We start from the raw sequence: 24765 nt of genomic DNA on the forward strand, positions 1-24765 counted from the left end.
TCGAGTCGATTCCAACTCATAGTGACCCTACAGGACAGAGTAGAATTGCCCCACTGGGTTTCCAAGGAGCAGCTGGTAGATTTTGGTTAGCAGCCACAACTCTTTAGTACTGTACCACCAGGGCTTCTCCATAAAGATTCACAGCTTTGGAAACCCTATAGGGCAGCTCTACTCTGTCCTGTAGGCTCATTAGAAGTTGGAATTGATTCGATGGTAGTGGGTTTGGTTTTTTGTGGGTATTTTAGAGTAAATCAAAGAATTTCAGTCATTTAAGTATCACAAAAAGGAAAAAATATTCAATGCAGAGACTTGGGTTTTAAAATTCTAATTCACAAGTTTGGGGCATTGGGTAAATATCTGATTGAAGGCACTTTGAGAGTTCACCCAGTGAGAAGCAGGTAAGAGATATTACCGATGCCGGAGATAGCACCAAAGAGATCTTTGTGCAGGTTGTTATCCAACGTGTTGCCAGACTTCTGTGGTGTCACTAATGGGTTCGCAGCTGGCAAGCTAAGTGACTCATCCTTCACAGTCTGTCAAAGGGGGAAAAAGAAGAAATAATCAAAGATGATTCAGAAGGACTCATCAAATGTTCTTGGAAGTGTGAGGGTAAATGTGAGCACAAGACAGAACAACCTGACATGCTAAGAACGCCTGAGTGGGAGAAGCAGCCACACTGTCATGTGTGGAGAGGGAAGATGGCAGATGGATCCAAGCAGGGCAAGGAGGGAAGAGGACACAGAATATTTCAAGCTTCAAAAAAAAAAAATTTTTTTTTTACATTCCATAAAGCCATTGTTTTTCTTTCCCCAGCTGCTCTTGCATCTTTTCCTATCCTGAATTCTAGGTTTAGATTATTTCAGGGTATTTTTTCCTTCACAGAAAGCCTCACATTGTCTCTCTAACTGGGACATGGATGCTCTCCCAAACGAGCAACAGTGAATTACAGCAGTACCAAATAAAAATCTCCGCAAGTTTAAAGCTTCATGTGAGCTCCCAATCAGTGGAGAAATTATACTAATTTTGAAGTTGATATGTCAAAACTGGGATATCACTTTGTAGTGAGTTCATTTATTTATTTTATTGTGGTTTAGATGAAGGTTTACAGAGCAAATTGGTTTCTCATGGAATAATTAATACAGATATTGTTTTGTGACATTGGCTGCCAACTCCATGACATGGTCACTTTCCCCTTCTCGATTTCTGGTTCCCCATTACCAGCTTTCCTGTCCCCTCCTACCTTCTTGTCCTTGCCCCTGGGCTGGTGTGCCCATTTAGTCTTGTCTTAAGGGCCTATCTAATCTTTGGCTGAAGGGTAAACCTCGGAGGTGACTTCAGTACTGAGATAAAAACATGTCTGGGGGCCATACTCTTGGGGTTTCTCCAGTTTCTGTCAGACCAGTAAGTCTGGTCTTTTTTTGTGAGTTTGAGTTTTGTTCTACATTTTTCTCCAGCTCTGTCCAGGACCTTCTCTTGTGATCCCTATCAGAGCAGTTAGTGGTGGTAGCTGGGCTCCATCTAGTTGTGCCGGACTCAGTAACTTTATTAAAAATTAGTTTAATAATTGAAAAGCCTCATGCAATTCATGGAAACTGTAAATGACAGTGATAATGCTCTGACAAAGCTGAATTGTAAGATGACAGCAAGAATCTTTTCAAATCACAAGATAAATCAGCACGTAATCAAGGATTGAGTAAAACCTAGAACAAACTCCAACCGAAAAGTTTTGAGATAAGTCCTGAGGTCATCCTTCAGGGAGCTTAATTTCCAATGCCATCTTTAAATGGTTGCTCAAAAAAAAAGACAGTATCAATTAAGGCAGTCAGTTCTTGGAGGGTGTGACCTCATGTAACTCACTTGATATCCCTGACATTCACTAGAACTTGCTGATTTTACAGACAGGAAGAAAATACAGCTCAAAGAGGTGGCTTGTCCAAGACTGCTTAGTATATCACCCTCAGAGCTGGGCTGAAAACTGAGCTTTCATGACAGACAGGTTCAGGCTACGCTCTTGTTTACCACCCTCTGCCTCTGCCTCTGTCTCCCCTCCACCCCATATATTTTTGTTGAATGCACAAATGAAGGTGCTGAGATCTTACAAGATACTGGCCCATCAGGGAGCACGCATGTTTCAACAAGAGCTTAAAAAGCGTCCTGACTGGTCGCACCTGAGCCAGACGTGCAGTTTATCAGGAGCACTGCAGGTGATTATGGTTTCACTGGCAAAAACGAAAAGGAAGGATGTGTCTACATGACTCTGCTTACGTACACTGCCGGGGTTCACAGGGAAGGGTGACACATCCCTCACATTGATCCGCTGGACATTTTCAATAAGCAGACCAAACAGAGGTAGGTAGAGAGTGGCTATCCTTGCTTGATGGCTCTGAAACAAAGACAATTTGTAAGTTTTCCCATAACTGTGAGTATTTAATGACAGCCTGAGTTGTCACTGGTCATCATCTTTAGTTAGATCCTTCTTGTAAAGACGGACATTTGATTTTATTGCTTAAATTGGGAAAAGTCCTAGTGCTGTACCACTAGTTTTCCAATTGGTTGTGTTCTTTATATTACCTAAAATAAAGAATGTTTCTTAATTCCTATTTCCTTCCACTGGGAACCACTCACCCTTGAAGCGTATCTGTCATCAAAAGAATGTTTTATCAGCAGGTTCTTGAGCACGCTGATGGCAATCAGACGGACTTCTCTAAACTCCTGAAGAGCAGTCCCCACCTCCCTCAGCAGTAGCCCCACCAGGAAGTGGTTTCTGCAGAATTCATCTGTTAGCGAGTAATCAAGCTGGAGATCTGAAAGGACAGAGACTGCTTTCATCAGAGTGGAGGTGACACTGTTTGAATAAAATAAAAACCAAAGTCCCTTCTGCACTCTTCCCAACCTGTGTGTCCCAGCAAATGATCAGACTTGGCTTCAAATATGAAAGGGTTGGTTATCTAGACAATCGCTCTACTTCTCGACACGCCTAACTCGAAAGTGAGAACAGAATCTGAACACAAGTAATCACACTGGCTTGTGATTTTGGAACACCCTGCATTCTACATAATTATTAAGTTAATTAATAGTTTTAGTACCAATTTTTATAATCAAGAACAGCATATGTTACATTACTAATGTAATTTGTTACTGACGTTAAGTTAAAAAAACAAAGTTATTGTTCTAATTAATAGGATTATAGAGGAGTAATTTCTGCATAACAAGTATGTAATTAAAGAAAGAAAATAAATACACAGTCTATTAACAAGTTCTTTAAAAAAAAATTTTTTTTTTTTTTTTTACTGCAGGAATTCCATGTATCCATTTACTGGTCATAAGAGCTCGGCTGCTAACCAAAAGGTGGGCAGTTCAAATCCACCAGCCGCTCCTTGGAAGCCCTGTGGGGCAGTTCTCCTCTGTCCTATAGGGTCGCTATCAGTCAATCTACTTGATGGCAACGGATGTTGGATGCCTATATACTCCCATTAAAATCCAAAGCGTTTTTAAAGAGTTATCACATCATCTATTCAGCTCCTGCTGAATGAAGAACTTATTTAATGCAGTATTTTCTAAAAGTCTTAATACTACTGCACCTCTAAAGGCTGATGAAAAAGCAATATAAACTAAAACTAAGACAGGCAAAGCACCGAACTGTACTAGTGAATCATCGACAAGCTAGATGACAAAATGAAAAGGCTTTCAGGAGAAAAAGCAGCAAACATGAACTCTACTCAGGAAGGGTTAAAAGAAAGCAGCTAAACATTTAGACTCTAAAGCCCACATACAGGTTTGCAGTCAACTGTAGCTACGATTGGAGCTGCTACACTGAACCCATCAGCAAAGGAACCTCTATCAATTCCCTGATCTCTCCTCCGACTTGAACCCTGCATCAGAAAGCTGCGTCTAAAGCTCTCCAAAATACTGATCCAAGTCCTATTAAGCCCTTCAGCAGAAGCAAGGGGGAGTGTTCATTTTCCAGAATGGTCATGTTTACTCTTTACGATTATTAAGCCCAGTTCTTCCAAAATACAGTTCAGAGCTTGAACCCAAATAAACTCTTTAGAAGAAAACTATTTACGGGTTTAACTGCGTGTGTGTGTGTGTATGTGTGTGTGTGTGCAAGAGATACACAGACAGAGCAGCAGGTAAGAAGGGAGAGAGGAAGGTGAATGCTTAAAAGTAATATTTATTCTTATCAGTATGGAGTCCCTGGGTGGTATAAATGGCTAACGTGTTCAGCTGCTAACCAAAGGCTGGAGGTTCAAATCCACCCAGAGGTACCTCTGAGGAAAGGCCCGGCGATCTACTTCTTACACATTAGCCACTGAAAGCCCTATGCAGCACAGTCCTGCTCTGACACACATGGGGCTGCCAGGAGTCAGAATCTGCTGCACAGCAAGCGACTGGCTCCTGTTTGTGTAGTGCCCACGCCCACTCATAAGGGCAGCCTCTCTTGCTGCAAATACCCCGGGGAGTTCCTAAGAGGTTGTGTAAACTGTGGCTGCAGTCTGCGGGCATTTGAGGGGTTCTCATTTCAGACCGCTCTACAGGATAAATCACTGGGCCCTGCCAGGCCAGGGGGCAGAACGGGCATGAACACGTTCAGTGAGCAGCCATTCGGGTGAAGCAGTGCTCTCTGCACCTGCCAGGTAAAAAGGGAAAGCCACAATTCCCAAACACAGCAGGCCAGTAACTCACTGTGTGTGTGTTGGGGGGGGGTGGTGAGGCTTGGGGGTGCAGGGTGGGGATGAGGGGGGAAGGGAGACAGAGCAAGTAACTCCAGTTGGGTTCTGGGGAGAGGGAGCCCAACCCAGGAGCTTTTGAGTGACTGGCCAGGAAGGACGAAGAGGACCCCACAGGCTATTTAAGGGCGAGGGGGGTCGTAGGTGGGCCTGAGTCTGCTTGCATGTCATGTCTGAGGAGCTGGGAGTAGGCAGGTGTGTCTGAAATATGGGGAATAGTGGGGACTGAGGCCAGAGAAACAGGCTGGGGTTGGAGCCAAGATCTCTGAATGTCTCGCTGTTCCTGGCCCAGAAAGCTTTCTCCCCAGACACACACGGTCCATCAGGCCCTCACTTTCTTTAGACTATTCTCCCAAAGTCAGCTTCTCGGTGAGGCTTTCCCTGGCAGCCTACTTCAATGGCAGCTGGCACCACCCTCTCATACCCCCTTTACTTAGCACCCATTGCTATCTAATACGCTCTGTATTCTCCTCATGCCAAACAGCCAGGGGTTTTCGTCAACGTCGTCCATGACAGTATCGCAGAGGCTAGGGCAGTTCCTGACACACAGTGGGTGCTGGGGAGGTGTTTGCTGAACACAGGAATGCCAACTCCAGGGTTTCATCTCCCCTCTCTCTCCTCAAAAGGAGGGGCAGCCTGCTTTGGAGCAGAGAAACATGCCTCTTAGTTCTGCGTGTTTCTCTGAATTTCACAGGTGGTTGATCAGGTGTTATAAAGAGTTTGGTGGCATCTTGCCCGCTTTCTCTCTCCTTGAGCACAAATAATCCTGAGCACATTCAACGCTCTGAACTCAGTAGATATTACTTGACAGACCTTTAGCTTAACTTGGTTAATTTTATTTACTCAGTGAAGACAAAGAAATCGCTATGAGCTCAAGCTTAAAAAAGAGGACACAGAACAGTTTAAAGACTCAACATGCAAACATAAAAAGCCGATGAAAAGGCTGTGCTGCCTGTGATTTAGGTGTCTGCCACCACCATAGACAATGGCTATGACGAATTCTTTGGGTGAAGCAGGGCTTTTTGTTTCTTTTCCTTCTTAAAGAAACATTCTAGAGGACCTGGTAACCCCAGGAAAAACATACCAGATGCCTCCCAGGATGGTACAGCCAGGTCTTAGCTGCAGGGCAAACAATCCGCTGGTTTATCAAGAGTGTAGACATGGATCAAGGGAGCTAGGAACTGCCCGAGCGAGCAGCACACGTAGGCACTTGGCAACCACTTGCATTCTTTGTAAAGGAGGAAAATGCAAGAAAGCTGGCATCGCACCCACACCTACCTACAGGAGCGTCATGTGACTCCTCAGCTGGTGAAAGAAAAGCTAATTTATAAGAAAAAAGTGGAACAAATAAAAATAAACTACGGTAAGTAAAATGGATTTCTATTGTTTAAGCAAAGGAATTTTTCAATGAAAAATAGTCATATAGGCATAATCTGTAGTCTGCTAAATTCGCTGAAAAGTTCTCCACATAGCATTTTCACCAATACCTTTTAAAATGGAAATGTAATAGGAAAACTTTTCAATTCATGAAAAAAAATTTTTAAAATTCTAATGTCATGTTTGGATCCATCCTCTTTTCTCATAAAATATAAATGGCTCTATGAAAAGATTAATATAAAGGAAGACATATTACCTTGATATCTTTGAATTCGGCCTTTCCCAAATGGCATTGGTAAATTCAAAGGAATGTAATGTTCGTGATTGCACACCACACGGAGAAATTCAAATTTGTATTCAAAAAGGGTCTGCAGGAAAAAAAAGTCATAAATTAAACATCTCCCTGGTTATCTTATTCAGCACCCTCAAAAACCTACGAGGAATAAGGGCACCCAGTCTTTAGTTCACTGACCCTCTTGGAATTGCATTTTCCTTTCCATTTTAGGGATTCGAGAATGGCTGGAGGAATTTGTTTGAAAGGCGAGAACATATTTTATTAAACAATGTCTTCTACTGACTCTTAACGTATTTATTATTTATGCTCTTCCAACTTCAGTAATTGATTTCAGACAGCTTATATTTATAGACAGAGAAGCAATACAATAAGAAAATTAATTAGAAAGAAGTTTCAAAAAAAAAAAAAAACCCAAGGGAAGAGACCGGAAGAGATACCTCTACCAGAGAAAAGCTACATGGCTAAGTCTGTTACCTTGTTAAGTAAACTGTGAGTCACAACACCTATACTTCAGTTTTGCCCCTGAGAAGTCATTTCAGGTAGGTTCAGTTCTCATTTGGGGTGAATGTGTCCCTACTATCTCACACCAGACCCTGTTGGTGCGAATGGCTGATCACCAGGCGCTCAGCTGCTAACGGCAAGGTTGGAAGTACAAGCGCAACCAGAGACGCCTCAGACGGTGGCGATCTGCTTCTGAAAACTCAGCCACTGAAAACCCTGTGAAGCACAGTTCTACCGTGACATGCACGGGGTCCCCATGATTTGGCATAGACTCCACAGCGACTGGTTTAATATCTCAACACTAACACAAATGTAAACACTAGTGTCACCCAGAGAGGAGGGTGAGCTGTGCCTCCGAGACTCCAGGGGTATCCTGACGTGAACCACCGGGACAAACAGGCGGATCTCCAGAGGTAACACGAGGGAGAAAAGGCAGTGTGTGCAGCGTCCGTATTACCTTTGGGTCTCCAGGGGCAAAGCAGCTGATGTAGTTGTTGATCTGCTTAAAAACAAAGCCCCTGTCCATGAAGGTGAAACATCTCTGTGGAGGAAAAAGCCACCAAGGTAAGTACTTCAGGCCCAAGACTTTTGTAAAGTTGGGTTCAAATCAATGTTTATTGTTAATAAGTTTATACTTTGGCATGAAAACATGCAATTGACATTGACTGAACATCTACTGTATACCAGTCACTCTGCTGTACAACCAATGCTAACGCCTACCGTATACCAGTCACTCTGCTGTACAACCAGTGTTGACTGAGCACCTACTATGCACTAGTCATTCTGCTAGAGAGCTACTTACAAGGAACCTTTTAGTCATCTCAGTGACATCATCACTCTTGAGACTCACCTTGATGAAACCAGCAAGGCTATGATTTGCGTTCTTCGATGCGTCTGGGTTATCTCTGAACTTCTGAGTGATGTGTGGCATCAGCATGTTAACGACAGTTTCCACTGCGTGGTGGTAGGATGCAGGGAACCTCTGGTTTCGCAGTAACTAAAAAGAATTTTAAACAGTTATTATCTTTGGAGTTACAGCCTTTGGGAAACAAAAAATTTTACCTGAGTCCATTTTGAAAACCTAGGATTCTAATCTTTTTGTCTGAAACAAAGAGTTGTTCCTTCTTCTTTGGAAGTACTATACACACACGTGCACACACACACACCAGCTGCCGTGGAGTGGATTCCGACTCATGGCATTCCCATATGTCATAGTAGAACTGGCTCCATACGGTTTTCAGCGGCCGATTTTTCAGAAGTAGGTCCGAAGTGCTTTCTTCTGAGGTGTCCCTGAGTGGACTCGAACTTCCAACCTTTCGGTTAGCAGCCCAGTGTGTCACCTGTTTGCACCACCCAGGGGTTCCTTAAGGTACTATACACATACTCAAATACTTTAAACAAACGCTATGGATTAGACCCAGGGCTCTCAAACCTCAGTGTAATAAATGCCTTGGAGGTGTTTGGAAAAACGTAGATTCAGCCTCCACTCCAGAGATTCGGACTCAGGGCTCGGCAGGGGGCAGGGGCAGAAGGTGCAAGAGCTTGTATTGTTACTGGACACCCTGGATGATCCTGATACCTGTACCTCCCAAATCTCTCCTTGAAAAACACTGGCTTGGGTTTAAGCTTTAAGCATTGAAACTGAAAATATACAGATTGATGATTGTACATAACTGGACAGCTTAGAAGTAGTCCTCTTCAAAAATAAGTGTTCCCCATCAGGAATGTTTTCATAAGAAACAGAACCTAGGCTACTTAGCAATCAGTTACCATGTAAAATGTCTTCCACGTGCCAAGTGCTGTACTAGGTAGCTCTTACGTACTTTTTCATTAAATTCTTACATGATCCCTCATGAGTCTAATCGTCATTTTTACAAAGGATCAGAGAGGTATGGCAAGTGTGTGCTTGTTGATACAGCTAACAGGTGGCAAACTTGGATCTACCGCGAGACTGAGGCCAGTGCTCTTTCTGCCATGTGATGCCATGCTGACCCCTCCACCCCGTTCCCAGAAACTGGAACAATTTATTGAGACCCTGCAATGTGCAGCGCACTGCACCAGGTGCTCCCTTACATTTACGGCTTCCCGTTACATTTAAATACCCAAGAGAACTGAAAGCAAGGCGTCAAACAGATACTTGTACACCAGCGGTCACTGCAGCATTATTCACGTGAGCCAAAAGGTGGAAACAACCAAGTGTCCATCAACAGATGAATGGATAAGCAAACAGTGGCATACATGGACAATGGAATATTTTTTTTACCATAAAAAGGAACGGCATTCTAATAATGCTACAATATGGATTGACCCTGAAAACATTATGTGAAGTGAAAGATGCCAGACACAAAAGGACAAATATTACATGATCCCATTTACATGAAGCATCCAGAACAGAAGGGGGCCTGGTGGCGCAATGGTTAAGCAGTTCAAACTCACGGGAGAAAGCTGTGGCAGTCTGCCTCCGTAAAGATCACAGCCTTAGAAGCCCTATGGGGCAGTCTACTCTGTCCTATAGGGTCACTGAGTTGGACTCGATGGCAACAGGTTTTCATTTATTTTAAATCTAGAACAGGCAAATGCGTAGAGACAAAAAGTAGATTAGTTGTTACCATAGGCCAGGGGAGGGGCAATGGTGCTTGATTTTTTAATGGGTACAGAGTTCCGTTTGGGGTGATGGAAAAGTTCTGGAAACAAACCATGGTGGCTGTACAATGTGTGAGTGTGACCAATGCTGCTGGATCACACACTTACAAAGGGTAAATGTGACATTATGTACATTTTACGACAATCAAAACAAATGGACACAACAGTACAAGTTTTGAAATGCCAAAGGGATTTTGTTTTTTGTACAACCAGTACATCTACCTCCTGAGGGGTCAGCTCAATGAACGATCAGCTTCTAGGACCCCAGTTAAAGCCAGCTCTAACCACCAGGAATGACCGCTCGCTACTCAAGCTGGCTGCTCCTGAAAAAGAGGTCTCCCAAGAAATACCTTTAGTCTTCAGAACAGGAATGAGCCAATGAATGCTAAAACCGTTAGATGAAAACTGGAGGGGGACCTCTGTAATGAGTGATCAGGCAGACACTGTGAGCCTACTGCTGACTAGCGGGGTCTGCTGAGACCAGGGACGCATCACGCCATGTCCTAGTGTTGCTGGGCTCCAACAACGGCTGCTGACCAAATCGCTAAAGCCTTTATCAATATTACCATCATTAAGAGTGGAACAACCAGGCCTCATGTGCCTTCTGATGGGATGCGGAGTGCCACCTACGAGGTATCCTTGCCAAAAAGAAAACTAAGCTTGGACCTAATCCAGCCTCAAGATATAACCACAAATTCACAGGAAAGGCAAAGATATAGGAGTTAGGATTGTGCCCGCAAGGTTACAATCAGCCAAATCTAGAACGTGGGAAATGCTACAGAACAACCTACTTTCTTCAACAAATACACAGTAATAAAAAAGTGAAACACGGAGAGGGAACAGTTCAAGATGAAGAGAGACTTCCAGAGACATGTCAACCAAATGCTATGTGTGGACCCTGTTTTGATCCGATTCAAACAAACCAACCGTAAAACAACATTTTTGAGGCAACTGGGGAAAAGTGAATATAGACCAGACTTTAGATGATAATAAAGAAATCTTGTTAATTTTGTTGAGTGTGATGACCGTATTGTGGTTATGTTTCTTCGCTGTTAGATGCATTCAAGCAAAGTTGTAATGTTTGGGAATTGCTCTAAAGTCCTCTAGGAGAAAAAGTGGGGGTGGGGGTGGATATTTGAAATAAGAAAGGCAGAATGTTGATAGCTGTGGAAGCTGATGATACTACATGAGATTCATTATATTATTCCTTCCACTTACATGTTTACTTGAAAATTTCTGTAATAAAAGAGTTTTATTAAAAAGAAAGCAAGCGTGGGGAAGAGAGGCGCTGTCCAGGGATTGAGCTGACAACGCAGTGCCTCGGAAGGCTGAGATTAAGCTCCCCCTGAAGGACAAGTAGTTACTATGAAGAGTCCTAACGTGGCAACAAAACACACACAAGCCTTTTTGTGAGCTGAGGCACACATCTCAGGCAAGAACACCTAAGTCATTAGCTGTCTTGATGGGGATTACTGTAAACCGAGATAGAAGAAGAACGTCTGGGTAATGGGCTGATGCCAGGGGGGTGAGCAGATGAGAGCTGGCTCAGAGGACGAGACACAGGCTCTGTGAGACTTCTCGGCCCATCAAAAGCCCACCCCTGCCCCATGTCCTGAGGCAGCCGCCCCACTGGCCCAGCCACCGCCATCTGCTCCTCCGACAATGCTGCTGCTGTGGGGTCTGCTGGCCCAGCGCCTGTCCATGCAAGGTCAGCCTCCTCCAACTGACGTGCTGTGACTGCTGTCCCCTGTCCTGCTGTGAGCTGGACACCTACGTGCTATCCTACCTGCTCAATTCCTGCCACCCAGTGCCGGGACCGAGTGGGATTCACCTGACCACACATGCTCAGCCTCGCTGTGAAGACCCTGTGAACCTGCTGCTGACCAGTGGTGGGTGCACAGACCAGGGATGTGCCCCACTACGTCCTAGTTTGTCGGGCTCCAGCAACACGTTCTCATTACAACTTGACCTGAAGCCTTAGTTTCATTTCCCCCCTCACAACTGGAGACCTGGTGGCATCGACCAAAAGGTCAGTAGTTCAAAATCACCAGCTGCTCCTTGGAAACCCTATGGGGCAGCTCTACTCTGTCCTATAGGGTTGCTATGAGTCAGTCAGAATTGACTTGACAGCAACAGGTTTGGTTTGGGTGGGTTCTTTTACGTAACATAATACTTTGCGATTCATTCATGTTGTTATAAGAATCAACACTCTGTTCCTTTTTTATTGCTGAGTAGCGATCTCATTGTATGGATAGACCATAATTTGTTTATTTATTCAACTTGATGGGCCTTTGAGTTGTTTTGAGCTTTTAGCTGAACACTTGCACACGGGTCTTTGTGTGGACATATGTTTTCATTTCTCTTCAGTGAATACCTAGACGTGGGACCTGCTGGGTTGCATTACTGGCTCTTTTCTTAATATTCTCTCTTATTCATTCATAATGCTCCCCACTCTCATCCCATATCCCACCTCAGCCCTCACAACGCTAGCTCTTTATCAGCTTTTCTCTAAAATGTCATCTCACACTACTGTAGTTAGTTTAAAAAATATTTTAAAAAATGACAGTCCCAGACAAATAACAAGACATATGATGCATTTAACGGTAAGTGTTGTGAGAGGAGAAACCATTAAAGGATCCAAAAGGAAGACATCGCCACCTAGTCCACAGGTAACTCTGTCCTATTACTACGTAAACACATGGGAAAATAAGCTTAATACATTTCTTGAAAACTCCAAGTATGAAGGCAACTATCAGATTTTAACAGATTCCAAACTTGGTCCCTGATAGTTGGACAAACTACTCGTGATTATTCAAATTGTTGAACCTTTTGGATAGTTATGGAATTAAAATGAACAAAGAATTCTTGAGTGGTAAAAAAAAAAAAAAAAGAAAGACAGTCCCATGGGTCTGTTCCATAGGCTATTTAGGCCAAGTACCCAGGATATCTTAACATAATAAGCTCCAGAGGGTGGGTGGACTCATCAACATAAAAGCGTCCAAGTCATTCGCTCACCTTCCTGTCTCGTCAGCCTGCTGAAGAACCTACTCTGCCTCTTTACGGCCTCCACCAAGTCAGGTCCGCCGTTTGGCTCTCAAAGTCCCTGTGATCTCCTCCGCTCCACCACAGAGCAGGCCAGAGGTCCTCACCTCCCAGGAGCTGCTTCCTCTGCCTAAGACTCATTTCCTCTCCCTACATCTCGGCATCCTCCAAGACCCAGGCAAGGTTCCAGCTCCATCTGCACATGAAGCTCTTGTCCTCCTCGAAGCTTGGACATGCACCTCCCCACATTCTTGTCTAACTGTGTCATGGCTGAATGTCTTCTTTCTCCAACAACTACACCAGGTGCAAAGTTGAGGATTCACACCCTGTCTGTGTTCTTGCTCAGTGCTCTGCAGATAGCGAACAGTTGCTCAAGGCACTCAGTCACCAATGTACGTGGGAGCATTCTGCCTTCCATGTATGTACAGTGCTTACATAAGTTCCGCTTAGGGGAATTCCAAACAGTACATTTAGAATATATAGCCTACCCCCTTTCTTCTACTTTTCAAAATGAAAGCTTTCTTTGCTCACTGAAGCCAGATGATAGTTGAATGCTAAACAAGTCACTCTTACTTAAGGGTTTATACATACTCTGTCCCCTGCCAGGTTTCCCAACCTCCTTTCCTGAAGGACACCTGTGGAACGCTAGCAATTTGCCTGACTCAGTGTGGGAGGAAAGGAAATACAAGGCCAGTCTGCAGAAATTACAGCTGCTAAATATAATGAGGAAAGAAATACCTAAAGAATGTCGACCACAGGGACAGAGAGTGGGGGAGAAGGGGCTCCCTAGATGAGGTCCGTTTCATATTTTCCTCAAAAACCATTTACTGTAAATTTCAAGTCAGGTCACCTATGAAATGCCGGAGTTTGGCACCGTCAGACAGGATCATTCCAAACTGCACAGGTCCATCTGTTTTTAGATGCTAGTCCAAAGAGACGCTCCGGTTCACACCCTTCCCTCAGCAAAGGTAGCTAGGTGTGGCTTTACTGCTGGGGCTGGGAGGTGGTCACAGGTGGCCACCTCCACATTCCGCATGCCTGCAGCACTAACTGCAAGCACAACGATGTGCAAATTCACCCCTCCATGTATACGTGCACCCACTGGACTCACGCCCCTGACAATGGGACTGTGTGCTGAAGACTTCAATTCAGTATCCCACTACGCATTGCAACACTTCTAGACGCTAGACATCCTTGGGAGGTGCCTACGTGCAAAGCTGAAAGTGTTACCTGGCTTCTCTGTGAGATTCTGGCTTAGTTGCACCTACAGACTAGTGTGCGTCTTCTCAATCCCACTTTAAGAAGACTCACCAACGAGGAAAAAATTCAAGGCCAGGGCTTTAAAGACACCAGAATAAACCAATTATCTTCAGCCTCAAAAGCAAACAAAAACTAGCTCTGAGGGGATTTGATGAAAGTTTTAGACATCATGAATGGTAGAGGAGTGGTGAGTACGAATTTGTTTCCTAAATTCAAAACAGTAGAATATGGGACTGGAACGTCAAGTTCTCAAAATGGAAATATGAGACAAACGTAACAACAGTTCATTCAAACACACCCAATTCATTGCTCTGAAGAAATCAGGCAAACTGAACGCAGGCTTCAGGAGACTTCAGAAACATTCACAGATCAGGAATGTGTGACTTGGGGGAAGAACCGGAGGGTATCTGCAGTGACAAGGTGCACCAGCCATCTCAGAATTCTTCACTCACCCCGGGGGGGGTGGGGGAGGGGGCACTCTAAAAGTGAACATTTAGATTCTCCAAAGCTGTTCATGTTTAAAATCTCTATTTAAAGTAAGTTATGTTATGGTTAAGTTTTCCCCTTCTGGATGCCAGTGTTTGTTTTTAAGCACAGCTGGATAACAATTTAAAAGTAAACCACCTCTAAAAACTCAGAATATTGTTTTCGCACCGAGATATAATTAACTTACGGAAAAGGTTATGCACGGTAGCATTTTAGCAGTTTGTGTAGAGCTCCAAAGACACGTTAACTACTCCCCTGAGGCAGTGGAGAACTAAGTAACTAACAGGGCTGCAAACTGCAGAACACCCGGGAGAGGCTGGCTTTCATGCTGGCATTAGTTCTGGGATCTGCTAAGTTGTATGAGCCCAGGCAGGTCACTTCCTGGGTCTACACTCTGCCTCCACACCTCTAAAATAAGGGAGGAGGGGGGCCAGAAGATACCTCCCAGGTGGTCCCTACCATCCCTAAAGTTCTCTGGCTTAATTTGGCATCTTGAGAAGAGAACACATGCAATTAAATTCCTTTTATTAATTTTCTAATAAGCACTTGGATGCTTCATTTTGTCACTGGTACTTGAGTCTGAATATATTTCTTGTGGGTGTTTTCTGAAGTGTTAACAACCTCTCTAGACAATCTCCCTCGTGGTCCTCGCTGGGGTCACAGGAGGGAAGGCACCGTAACAGTTCCCCGACGCTATGGTGCTGGGTCCTGAGCTTTTTGCCTTTACAGTTCTCTTCTCTACCTAGTGCCCCCATTCACCTTCTCCATCTAGCTAACTCTTTAGTCTTCACACCCTTCTCAGCCCACACCTCCTCCAGGCAGTCTTCTTTTACCCCCTCCCCACCCACAGCTCCTGGAGCACCACACATCACCCCTGAGCCTGGCACACAGCAGAGGCAATGGATATTTTCTAAATGAGTCAATTATATTTTAAACATAATACAGTCACTTTTATCTCTGAAATCAAGTTCATTTAGGCGACAGGCCAAAACAATAAAAAATCCAGTGGGGCCTTCAGCCTATCCTGTATCTGAAAATGTTTTAACTGAAAGGTAATAAACTCAAAGGATGTGTGTGTGCGCGAGCACGTGTGTGTGTGTGTGCGCGAGCACGTGTGTGTGTGTGTGTGTGTAGCTGCATACTGCCAAGTAGACAATCTGCTAGATTTTTCTTGGAAGGCAGTTTGGGCATTATTTAGACGGTGCGTTACTCTGTGGAAAGTGGAGCCCACTTCCATCTGGCATCTACTTGGGCACTAAAATCAGAAACGTTAACCTGGATTTAAAAGTTAAAAAAAAAAAAAAAAAAAAGGCAACCACCTAGCCAGGCCCCAGCACCTGCTCTAGTAGAGCAAGTATGGCTTTTGCTTCTGCATCACCAACCCTCTACCTGGCAAAAATCCACAGGCTTCCACAAATCTTCCACCTGGCAAAAATCTACAGCCTTCCACAAACCTTCTACCTGGCAAAAATCCACAGCCTTCCACAAACCTTCCACCTGGCAAAAATCTGGCAGCCTTCCACAAGGCTTCCTCAGAGCCCAGCTCCCTCGCCCTGGAATCCTACATCTCCTCATTGCTCCTGGCCCTTACCCGCGAGGACCCACCAGCACAAGCATTCATGAGGGGAGCGTCCAGCACCAGAACCAACATCCGCCGCACAGGTTCCTCCACTCCCTGCCAGCACGCCTCACAACCCAGCCTCCACACAACTACAATACGGCAAAAATTCACATTCATAAGGACCATTCCAGGACACTGAATGTCTCAGGAGGAACTCCGAAATCACCAAGACAAAAAAGTTACATTGCCACCTGTGTTTACTACATTTGAATTTCATAAAAGTTTATCAATGTTCCCACCTCAGACAGCCAGAGGAGGCCGGTCAGACCTTGACAGGACATGTCCAGACAAGACCAGTGATCTTGTGGCGGAAACTAGTGGGAACCAGGGGACACTCACAAAGTCACACATACCCAGACACCACCTCAAGGAGCCACTGAAGGAGAGAGAGAAGAAATCTAAAGTGAGCATTTACCTGAAAGAGCCTGAGTAATCTCAGAGCCCATTAATTGGTCATAGATGACGAGAGACTTGGATCAGATACTCTCATCCAAGGCCCAGTGTAGGAATGTCTACACGAGTTAGGATGCTTAATAAACACTGGGTGGTTTTCTTTTTTTTTAAGAGGACTCCTGGTGACCCAGTGGTTAAGAACTTGGCTGGTCACCAAAAGGTCAGCAGTTTGAATCCAACAGCCACCCCTTGGGAACCCTATGGGGCAGTTCTACTCTGTCCTATAGGATTGCTGTGAGTCAGAATCAACGCAGCAGCAACAGATTTGGTTTTTATGGACAGGAAAAGAAGCCCTGGCCATGCGGCGTTTAAGCGCTCAGCTGCTAACCAGAAGGTTGGCGGTTGGACCCCCCAGTCACTCTGCGGGAGAAGGACGCAGCAGTCTGCGTCCGTAAGGATTACAGCCTTGGAAACCATTGGGGGCAGTTCTACACTGTCCTATAGGGTCGAGAGGAGCTGGAATCAACTCGATGGCAGTGGATTTGGTTTGGCATTGCATTTTTAATTAATGCTTAAACCACTGTTCTCATTTCAATAAACTTGAAATTTACTAAGCTAGTAAAGAAGCCCTTTGGTGCAATGGTTAAACGCTCAGCTGCTAATTGACATGTCAGTGGTTTGAACCCACTCAGCCGCTCTGTAGGAGAGAAGGAACTGGCGATCTGCTTCCATAAAGATTACAGCCGAAAACCAATGACACAAGAGAAAGATCAGTCCAAAGGACTAACAGACCACAACTACCACAGCCTCCACCAGGCTGAGTTCAGCACAACTAGATGGTACCTGGCTATCACCACCAGCTGCTCTGAAAGGGATCACAAAAGACGGTCCCAGACAGAGGTAGAGAAAAATGTAGAACAAAATTCTAACCCCCAAAAAAGACCAGCCTTACTGGTCTGACAGATACTGAAGAAACCCTGAGAATATGCCTCCCGAACACCCTTTTAACTCAGTAGTGAAGTTACTCCTGAGGTGCACCCTTCATGTAAAGATTAGACAGGCCCATAAAATGAACGAGACTAAATGGGTACACCAGACCAGGCGCAAGGACGAGAAGGCAGAAGGCGACAGGAAAGCTGGTAATGGGGAACCCAAGGTTGAGAAGGGGAGTGTGTTGACATGTCGTGGGGTTGGCAACCAACATCACAAAACAACATGTGTATTAATCGATTAATGAGCAACTAATTTCCTCTGTAAACCTTCATCTAAAACACAATAGAAAAATAAAAAATGATTACAGCCCAGGAAACCCTAAGCGGCAGTTCTACTGTCCCATGGAGTCACTCTGAGTCAGAATGTACTCGACAACACACAACAACAAGAAGAATTAAAAGGAAAAGACATTTTTTTCTCATCGAATTTAATAATATAAGTGGCTCAGGAGTGCAGGCTTTGAAGCCAGACCACCTGGCTCCTGCACTCATTGGCAGTGTGACCTTGGGTGAGTTACTCAAGCACTCAGGCCTCCGTCTCATCTATAAAATGGGGGTCAGAATAGTCCTTCCTTCAAGAGGATTGTTAGGAAGCTTAATTGAAGTATGACTTCTACATCATATAGAAGGGTCCCCAGGTGATGCAAATGGTTAAGCATTCAGCAACTAGCTGAACCCCTTCAGAGGCACTTCAGAGGACAGGTCTGGCTACCTGATTCTGAAAGGTTACATCCTTGAAAATCCTATGGAGCACACGTGGGGTCTCCATGGGATGGGATTAACTTGACGGCAACAGAGCACTTAGGACAGTGCTGTGATTGGCACACAGAAAGCAATCATAAATGTTAGTGACCGAACACAATGAAGGAGAATTGTCCCTAAGAGCTGCCACACAGACCTTGGTGTGAAGTAACATACCTTAACTTTGGAGTTCTCTATCAAATGCTGAGCCATGGATTTTATCAAAACATCAAAGAAGAACCATGAATACTGAAAGAAGATAAAAAAAAAGTGCTTCAGTAAGAAAAACCAACAAGAAGGTGAGACATATACTTTCTCAGCTGTCAATGTTATTGACGTGAAACAGGTGTGGCCATAAAACACGGTGGAACCTCTCCGCAAATGATTATCAGACCAAAGAAAGAGGTGCCTGGCAGGTGTTCTGCTTTCACATGTTGAACAACAAATAACCCCATTCCACCAGGAAACTGGGTGCCTACACTGGGCATGCCTCGACCCAACGGGAGGCTCTGCTTCTCACAACCACAGGTGCAGTCTTTCCTCTCAGGGAGTCCGTTGCCTGGCAACACCTGTCCTTATAATCTCTGTATCAGTTTCCTCCGGGAAATTTTAATTTAAATATAATAACTTATTCAAGAACAAGTAAAACTGTGACCATAGTAATACTTCGCAGCTCTGATCTCAAGACCCACATACTTTGAGCATGTTATCAGGAGGGACCAGTGCCTGAAGAAGGGCATCAAGCTTGGTAAAGCAGAGGGTCAGGAGATAAAGAGGAAGACTCTCAATGAGATGGACTGACACAGTGGCGGCAACAATGGCCTCAAGCATAGGCACAATTGTGAGCACGGAGTGGGACTGGGCAGTGCTTCATTCTGTTGTATGTGGGGTAGTTATGAGTTGGAATTGACTCAATAGCACCTAACAACAACATCTCTAGACCCACATAGTAAACCTGGGATCGGAGAGCTAACTCTGCTGCCCCTTTCGAGGGGTGGTGACCGTCTCTTAGAGCAAGTAACAGTGGTGAATTGATCAGTCTGTGGGGTCTGAATTTTCTCTAATCAGTTCCAATACTGCAGAGCCACACTGGCCCTCCCAACTTACCTTAAGTAGTTTGTTGCTGGTGAGGAAATCGGCAGAAGGCTTGAGAATTGTGGTCATGGATTTGGTCAGTTCTTCGTGCACTGTCTTATATTCAGAGGCAACATATGGCTCAGCCTTATAAGCATACTTTGAAGAAAAGGGAAACATACTTTAATGCACTAGTTCTCTAAGTTGAGCTGAAAGTTCGAGAGGCTCCAAAGACTGGAGATCAGGGACAGAGGTACGATTTCATGGGTGGGAGAGGAATATATGGAAACGGAAGGCAGGAAGGGTGACTGTCATGTGATGGAACGAGGGAGACCCATGATGTCTTCCAGGAACCCATCAAAATACGTGAATCCCCCAACTCAGTCAGATTGGTGGTCGTCCAGCCCAATAATTCCATCTCTACCAAAGACTCCAAGGAATGAATCATATGATACTCAGTAACGGATACCCTGAAGAACCCCAAACTTTTTTAAACTAACATATAGTTATAATTCACAAAGGTATCTAAATCTTATTAGAACTTGTGTGTGACTTTTTAGAACAGGAAGTGCCACCATGTTTACTGAATGTTGTATTAAAAAAAAAGCTCATTGGTATTTATCCTAATGACATCACTTCCTGTTCCTCATAGTCATCTAATTTGACTGTAGCCAGAACCTACCTTCCTATCTGGGGACAAGCAGTTTCACTAAGACTTCTAGATGTGAAAAAGACAGCTAGGTATACCAGTGGCCTAATCAAGAGCAACGTAAGATTCCTTTTCAACTTCAATGAGATTAGGGTTACGTTATTTGCAAAACCCATTAAAAGAAATGTAGTTGAAAGAATGAAGCTCAGTAAATAAATGAATGATTGCCCCCCTTCTTGGGACTTCGGCTCATTCAGGTACACGCACTAGCTGTAAGGTATAGAAGAGAAAACATAGGCATTAAGTTTCAAGCACATCCCCAAATAACTAAACTTTAAAAAAAAGTAAGTCCTTACAAGGAAAATTGGAGAGCCACAGATTTAAATGATCGGGACAGTTTATTTTACATACCTTAACATATGACCTCAAGTGGCTCTCCAATCCTTCCTCATGGCACTGGGCAACCACATGAATAATGACCCTACACACCACAGGAATGAATAAAGCAATGAATAATAAGGTGAAAATGGAAACATTTCATTATTATCACAGTAGAAGTAGAACAATGACAATGCTATTGGCACCACAGGAAACAAAGAATTAGATGTGGTCCCTAATAATGGGATCAACAGAAATTTCTTAAATATAACGTTCAACACACACTAGCATCTCAGATATGTATGACTGTGCTCCAGATACGGACAGACTGAAAGAGAAGAGTGCATCCATCTATCCACCTATCTTACCGAGTCACGTTGACGGCGACCTCCTCCTGGGTGGCTCTGGTGAGGACTCGGAACAGCTGGTTTAAGATGGTGGGCAAGAAGGCAATCATCACGTGGCCTTCCATTGCGTGAAGACTCTACAGACACAGAGTGGCAAAGTTCCAGTTATCTTTAAAAAAAGGACACCCATCCAAAGTAATTTCTGCTCAGTTTCAAATAAGGATGGAAAAATCCCATCTAAAATGAATGAAAGCCTATGGCAGGCAGGATAATGGGCCTCCAAAGATGTCCATATCCTAATCTCGAGAATTCAAATAGGAAATATATAACAAAGGAGGCCTAAGTTTGCTAATTAGCTGACCTTGAAATGGGGAGATTGCCCTGGAATAGCTGGGTGGGCCCAATGTAATCATATTGCCACCACCCCCAGCTGCCACGGAGTCGACTCTGACCCAAGGTTACCCCGTGTGTGTCTGAGCAGAACTGTGATCCATAGGGTTTTCAATGGCTGATTTTTTGGAAGTATATCACACCAGGCTTTCTCCCAATGCCTTTGGGTGGATTCGAACCAAGACGGAGGCAGAAGAGAAGTCAGAGGGAGACGTGACTTAAGAAGAATGGTCAAACTGATGCCCTGCTGCTGGCTTTGAAGATGGAGTGAGGGGTTGTGAACCAAGAAATGCAGCAACCTCTAGAAGCTGGAAAAGGCAAGCCTGGGTTCGCCCCTAGAGCCTCCAGAAGGGAATACAACCCTGCTGACCCCTTCATTTTTAGTCAGTAAGTCCTATGTCGAACTTTTTTTTTTTTTCCCAACTGTGCTTCAGGTGAAAGTTTACAGACCAAATTAGTTTCTCATTGAACAATTAATACACAAATTGTTTTGTGACACTGGTTGCCAAACCTGTGATGTGTCAGCCCTCCCCCCTTCTCCACCCCAGGTTCTCTGTGTCCATTCGTCCAGTTTTCTTGTCCCTTCCTGCCTTCTCGTCTTTGCTTTTAGGATGTCCAATTCTGACCTATAGAACTATACAAAACTAGGTTTGCATTGTCGTAAGCCAGTTTGTGGTCATTTGTTACAGCAGCAACAGAAGACGAATAAAGAGGCTCTTCTTAAAGTCACAGGGCTCTCTGTGAGGTAGCTGAAAGGCCATGTGGCAAAGCAGTAAATGAAACCCCCACTCCATTTTCCTTGCTTGAAGCAAACAAGTCTATCCCATTTCTCATATTTCATGTTTTGTCCCAATGACTAAAATGTCCTTTCAGCTACTCTCCTTGCTCAAAACATTCCCCAGAATCACACTCTGGAGGAAACTCCCCTAAACAAACTCTATCTTGAGCTCGTTGCTCAGTGACTTCGGGAACCTCCCTAACTGCTGCCCAAACCCGGGACTGGTCATGTGTATGATCCGTTTTTGTTTTATCTATCTAGCATGCATTCACCAAGTTTATATTACCTCTTACAAGGAATCAGCATTCCTAAGAGGAGGGACTTCTCATGTGTTCGCTACCAGTCTCTGTACCCAGTGAACACTCCAACAGGCACAGCCTGTGTAAAGTGAATGATTTTATATGCATGGGGAAGAGTGTGTTTCAGAGGTCTGGCCTGAGAAAAATATACGTGAGGCTAGGATGAAGGCAAGATTAGTACTCTCTAAGTCCACCTAGAAGCAAATGATGCCTTCACGTCCAAGTAAGAGTATCCTCATGTATGGTTTCAAAGGGGCAAGAATAACATTCTTGGCCAACAGAAAACCCAACCTACTCTGAACTCCTTAAAAAGTCGTCACTTCTTTAGAGTCTCTGTTCTACCTCCTAGTTCACTCAGTAGTGCCTGGGGTCTTAAAACCTTGCCAGCAGCCACCCAGGATACAACAATTGGTCTCTATTCACCTAGAGCAACAGAGGAAGGAAGAGACCCAGGAATCAAAGAAGGAAATGGACTGCAAGGCTAACTGCCTCCATGAACTACTGTCTCCTTCACCATGAGACCAGAAGAAATGGATGGTGCCTGGCTGCCATTACTCAACGCTTTGATTGAGGACCCGATAGATGAATCCTGGTCAAAAGGAGAAAAACTGTGCAACAGAACTTCAAATTCTCCTAGTAACTAGGCTTACTGGATCCACTGAGATTGAATGAACCCCCAAATCTATTGCCTGGAAACAATTTTTAAATCTTGAACCAAAACTATCCTGTGGAGTCATTTTTGAACTAAACAACAGTTTAGCTCCATTGATAAGGAATGCTTCCCTCAAGCAATAAGCTCTTTTAAAGAATTATTTATTTCAGATCAAATTGGCAACAGTAACTCTAAGGGGCGGACGAGGACTTAAAGGGACAGAGAATCTACGTTAACGGTGGTGAAACAATACGGGTAGAGATAATTAGAATCATGGAACAATGTGAAGTGTGTCACGTTTGTCACTGAACAGCACGTGGAAAATTTGCTGAACGGGTGTAGGCTTTGCTGTGCATATTTTCACCAAAAATAAAATAAAATAAGCACAAGTAAAAATATGGTTACTAAGAAAGCCATCTGATACCTTAAGGTATTTTACAAGTTCATTCCCTAAGGCCTGGGCTCCAGATTCGGTTTTTTGACAGTACTGGAAAAAATTATGTAAATGCTGATCCTGAAAAAGAGAAAGAAAAAAAAACCTTATTAACACAGATGCTAAGGAAAGAAAATATTTGCTTCTGGTAGCACGGATATTTTTGTGAGGACTCTGAAATTGATCACATAGAAATGACAGACAACACCGAAGACTGGAAAACCCTACAACAAGAGGGGAAACTTGAGAAATGTTACTTGTATTGTTTATTTATATCAGTACATATGAACACCTCATATGTACGTTCTTAAAAAAAAAAAAAAAGACTTATAGGAAAAATGCATCCATAGCGTACATCAATTAGGATTTCATCTTGCAAGCTTAGTCACAGAGAAATCACTATTAATTTTAACAGATGGGCACCGTACCTGAGTGTACACTGTAGAAACCAGATGAGTTGAAACTTTCAACAGTGGCTTGCCTCCATCCACCCATTTAATTTCTGGACCATAATGCTGAAAAAAATATGATGGAAAACAACATCGCAACAGATTAGCTATCCTGGCTTCAGACATGATCTAGTCCGGTAATGAGTGTACTGATGAGGTATTGACAGCCCAAACAGCTTCGGTGACTTGACAGTTACACCTGGTCCACAGGAGAAATGCAACTGATCTTCACTCCTGCCCACTTTCTACCCCAAGTACAACGCTCTTCCCACTGTATTTCCTCAGTCATCCTTCCATCTAGCTGCAGCTGGATGAGTTACCATGTATTTGAGAGGAAAGGAATCCTATCCCATCGGTGACTTAACTAAACCTGAGGTCAGGGCTGTGCAAGAGATGCCAGAAGGTACCAATAAAACAAACAGGACAATAAGTACGTCCTGAACAGGCAAAGACTCATTCATAAATGATGATTTTAACTTCTGAAACCTCTACATTCTCACGTTAAGACTCAGAATTATCTGGAATATTTTAAGTATTTGTCCACAACATGAGTCTAAATTTGGCACTATTTAAATGCAAAGAAACATTAAAATATTTTTCAAAACAAAGTGAAAACGATCTTATCTAACATTGTAAAACTGAAGTCTGTAAAATTCACAATGGCTTAAAGGATACAAACCCAATAAACCTACTGGAGAAATCTGAGTGGAATCAGGCTTTAATGAATCAGAATGGTATCATTAACTGGCTACCAACCGAATGGAGGATTTGCCTACTGGACTTATAAGTCAGAAGGAAATTCCTGATAGCTTGCTGGACCCTAAGAACTCATCTTGACTTGGGCCTCGCACAGTTGTCTCCACAGACAGACTACTACCTCATGTAGTATCTCCACGTCTTTCTCGCCCTGCTGAGGTACTGCTAGTCCAGGGCTTATAAGACATCCCAGCTGTAATTCTGAGACTGTGATAACTGCCTTTCAATGGACTAAGCTGATGTGAGAAGGAATTAAACCAAAACCAAACTCACTGCCATCGAGTTCATCCCAACGCACAGCGACCCCACAGGACAGAGTAGAACTGCACCACAGGGCTCCCGAGGAGCGGCTGGTGGATTTCAGCTGCACCACCAGGGCTCCTGAAAAAGAATTACCAAAACTAAAACGTCGGAACTAGCAAAAATGCTGGGAAGGTTTTTTTTGGTGGTAGTGGTGTTGTTTTAGTTGTTCTTTAATG

General features: G+C 43.9%; 1 protein-coding gene and 1 long non-coding RNA gene across 17 annotated transcripts in view; one reads left to right on the top strand and one right to left on the bottom strand.

The window, feature by feature from the left end:
- Positions 1 to 24765, bottom strand: part of DOCK9 (dedicator of cytokinesis 9) — a 336790-nt gene that overhangs the window by 83266 nt on the left and 228759 nt on the right. For all 15 annotated transcript variants that reach the window (XM_049853240.1, XM_049853234.1, XM_049853243.1 and 12 more), the window contains 12 exons: positions 23510 to 23596; positions 23073 to 23162; positions 20551 to 20666; positions 20216 to 20285; positions 19189 to 19314; positions 18259 to 18330; positions 7754 to 7900; positions 7361 to 7444; positions 6364 to 6475; positions 2626 to 2804; positions 2270 to 2383; positions 413 to 533 (listed from right to left, as the gene is read on the bottom strand). In XM_049853240.1, the coding sequence (XP_049709197.1) occupies positions 413 to 533; positions 2270 to 2383; positions 2626 to 2804; positions 6364 to 6475; positions 7361 to 7444; positions 7754 to 7900; positions 18259 to 18330; positions 19189 to 19314; positions 20216 to 20285; positions 20551 to 20666; positions 23073 to 23162; positions 23510 to 23596 (1318 nt within the window). The remainder of the gene's footprint in view (positions 1 to 412; positions 534 to 2269; positions 2384 to 2625; positions 2805 to 6363; positions 6476 to 7360; positions 7445 to 7753; positions 7901 to 18258; positions 18331 to 19188; positions 19315 to 20215; positions 20286 to 20550; positions 20667 to 23072; positions 23163 to 23509; positions 23597 to 24765) is intronic.
- Positions 4454 to 7367, top strand: LOC126058261 (uncharacterized). Of its 2 annotated transcripts, none has more exons than XR_007513154.1 (3): positions 4454 to 4637; positions 5969 to 6093; positions 6613 to 7367. It is a non-coding gene; the product is annotated as an uncharacterized LOC126058261 (long non-coding RNA). The 2 variants fall into 2 exon arrangements; XR_007513155.1 differs by having other exon boundaries at positions 6993 to 7367.

Source organism: Elephas maximus, chromosome 14 (genome assembly GCF_024166365.1).
Source record: "Elephas maximus indicus isolate mEleMax1 chromosome 14, mEleMax1 primary haplotype, whole genome shotgun sequence".
In the NCBI taxonomy this organism is placed as follows: Eukaryota; Metazoa; Chordata; class Mammalia; order Proboscidea; family Elephantidae; genus Elephas; species Elephas maximus.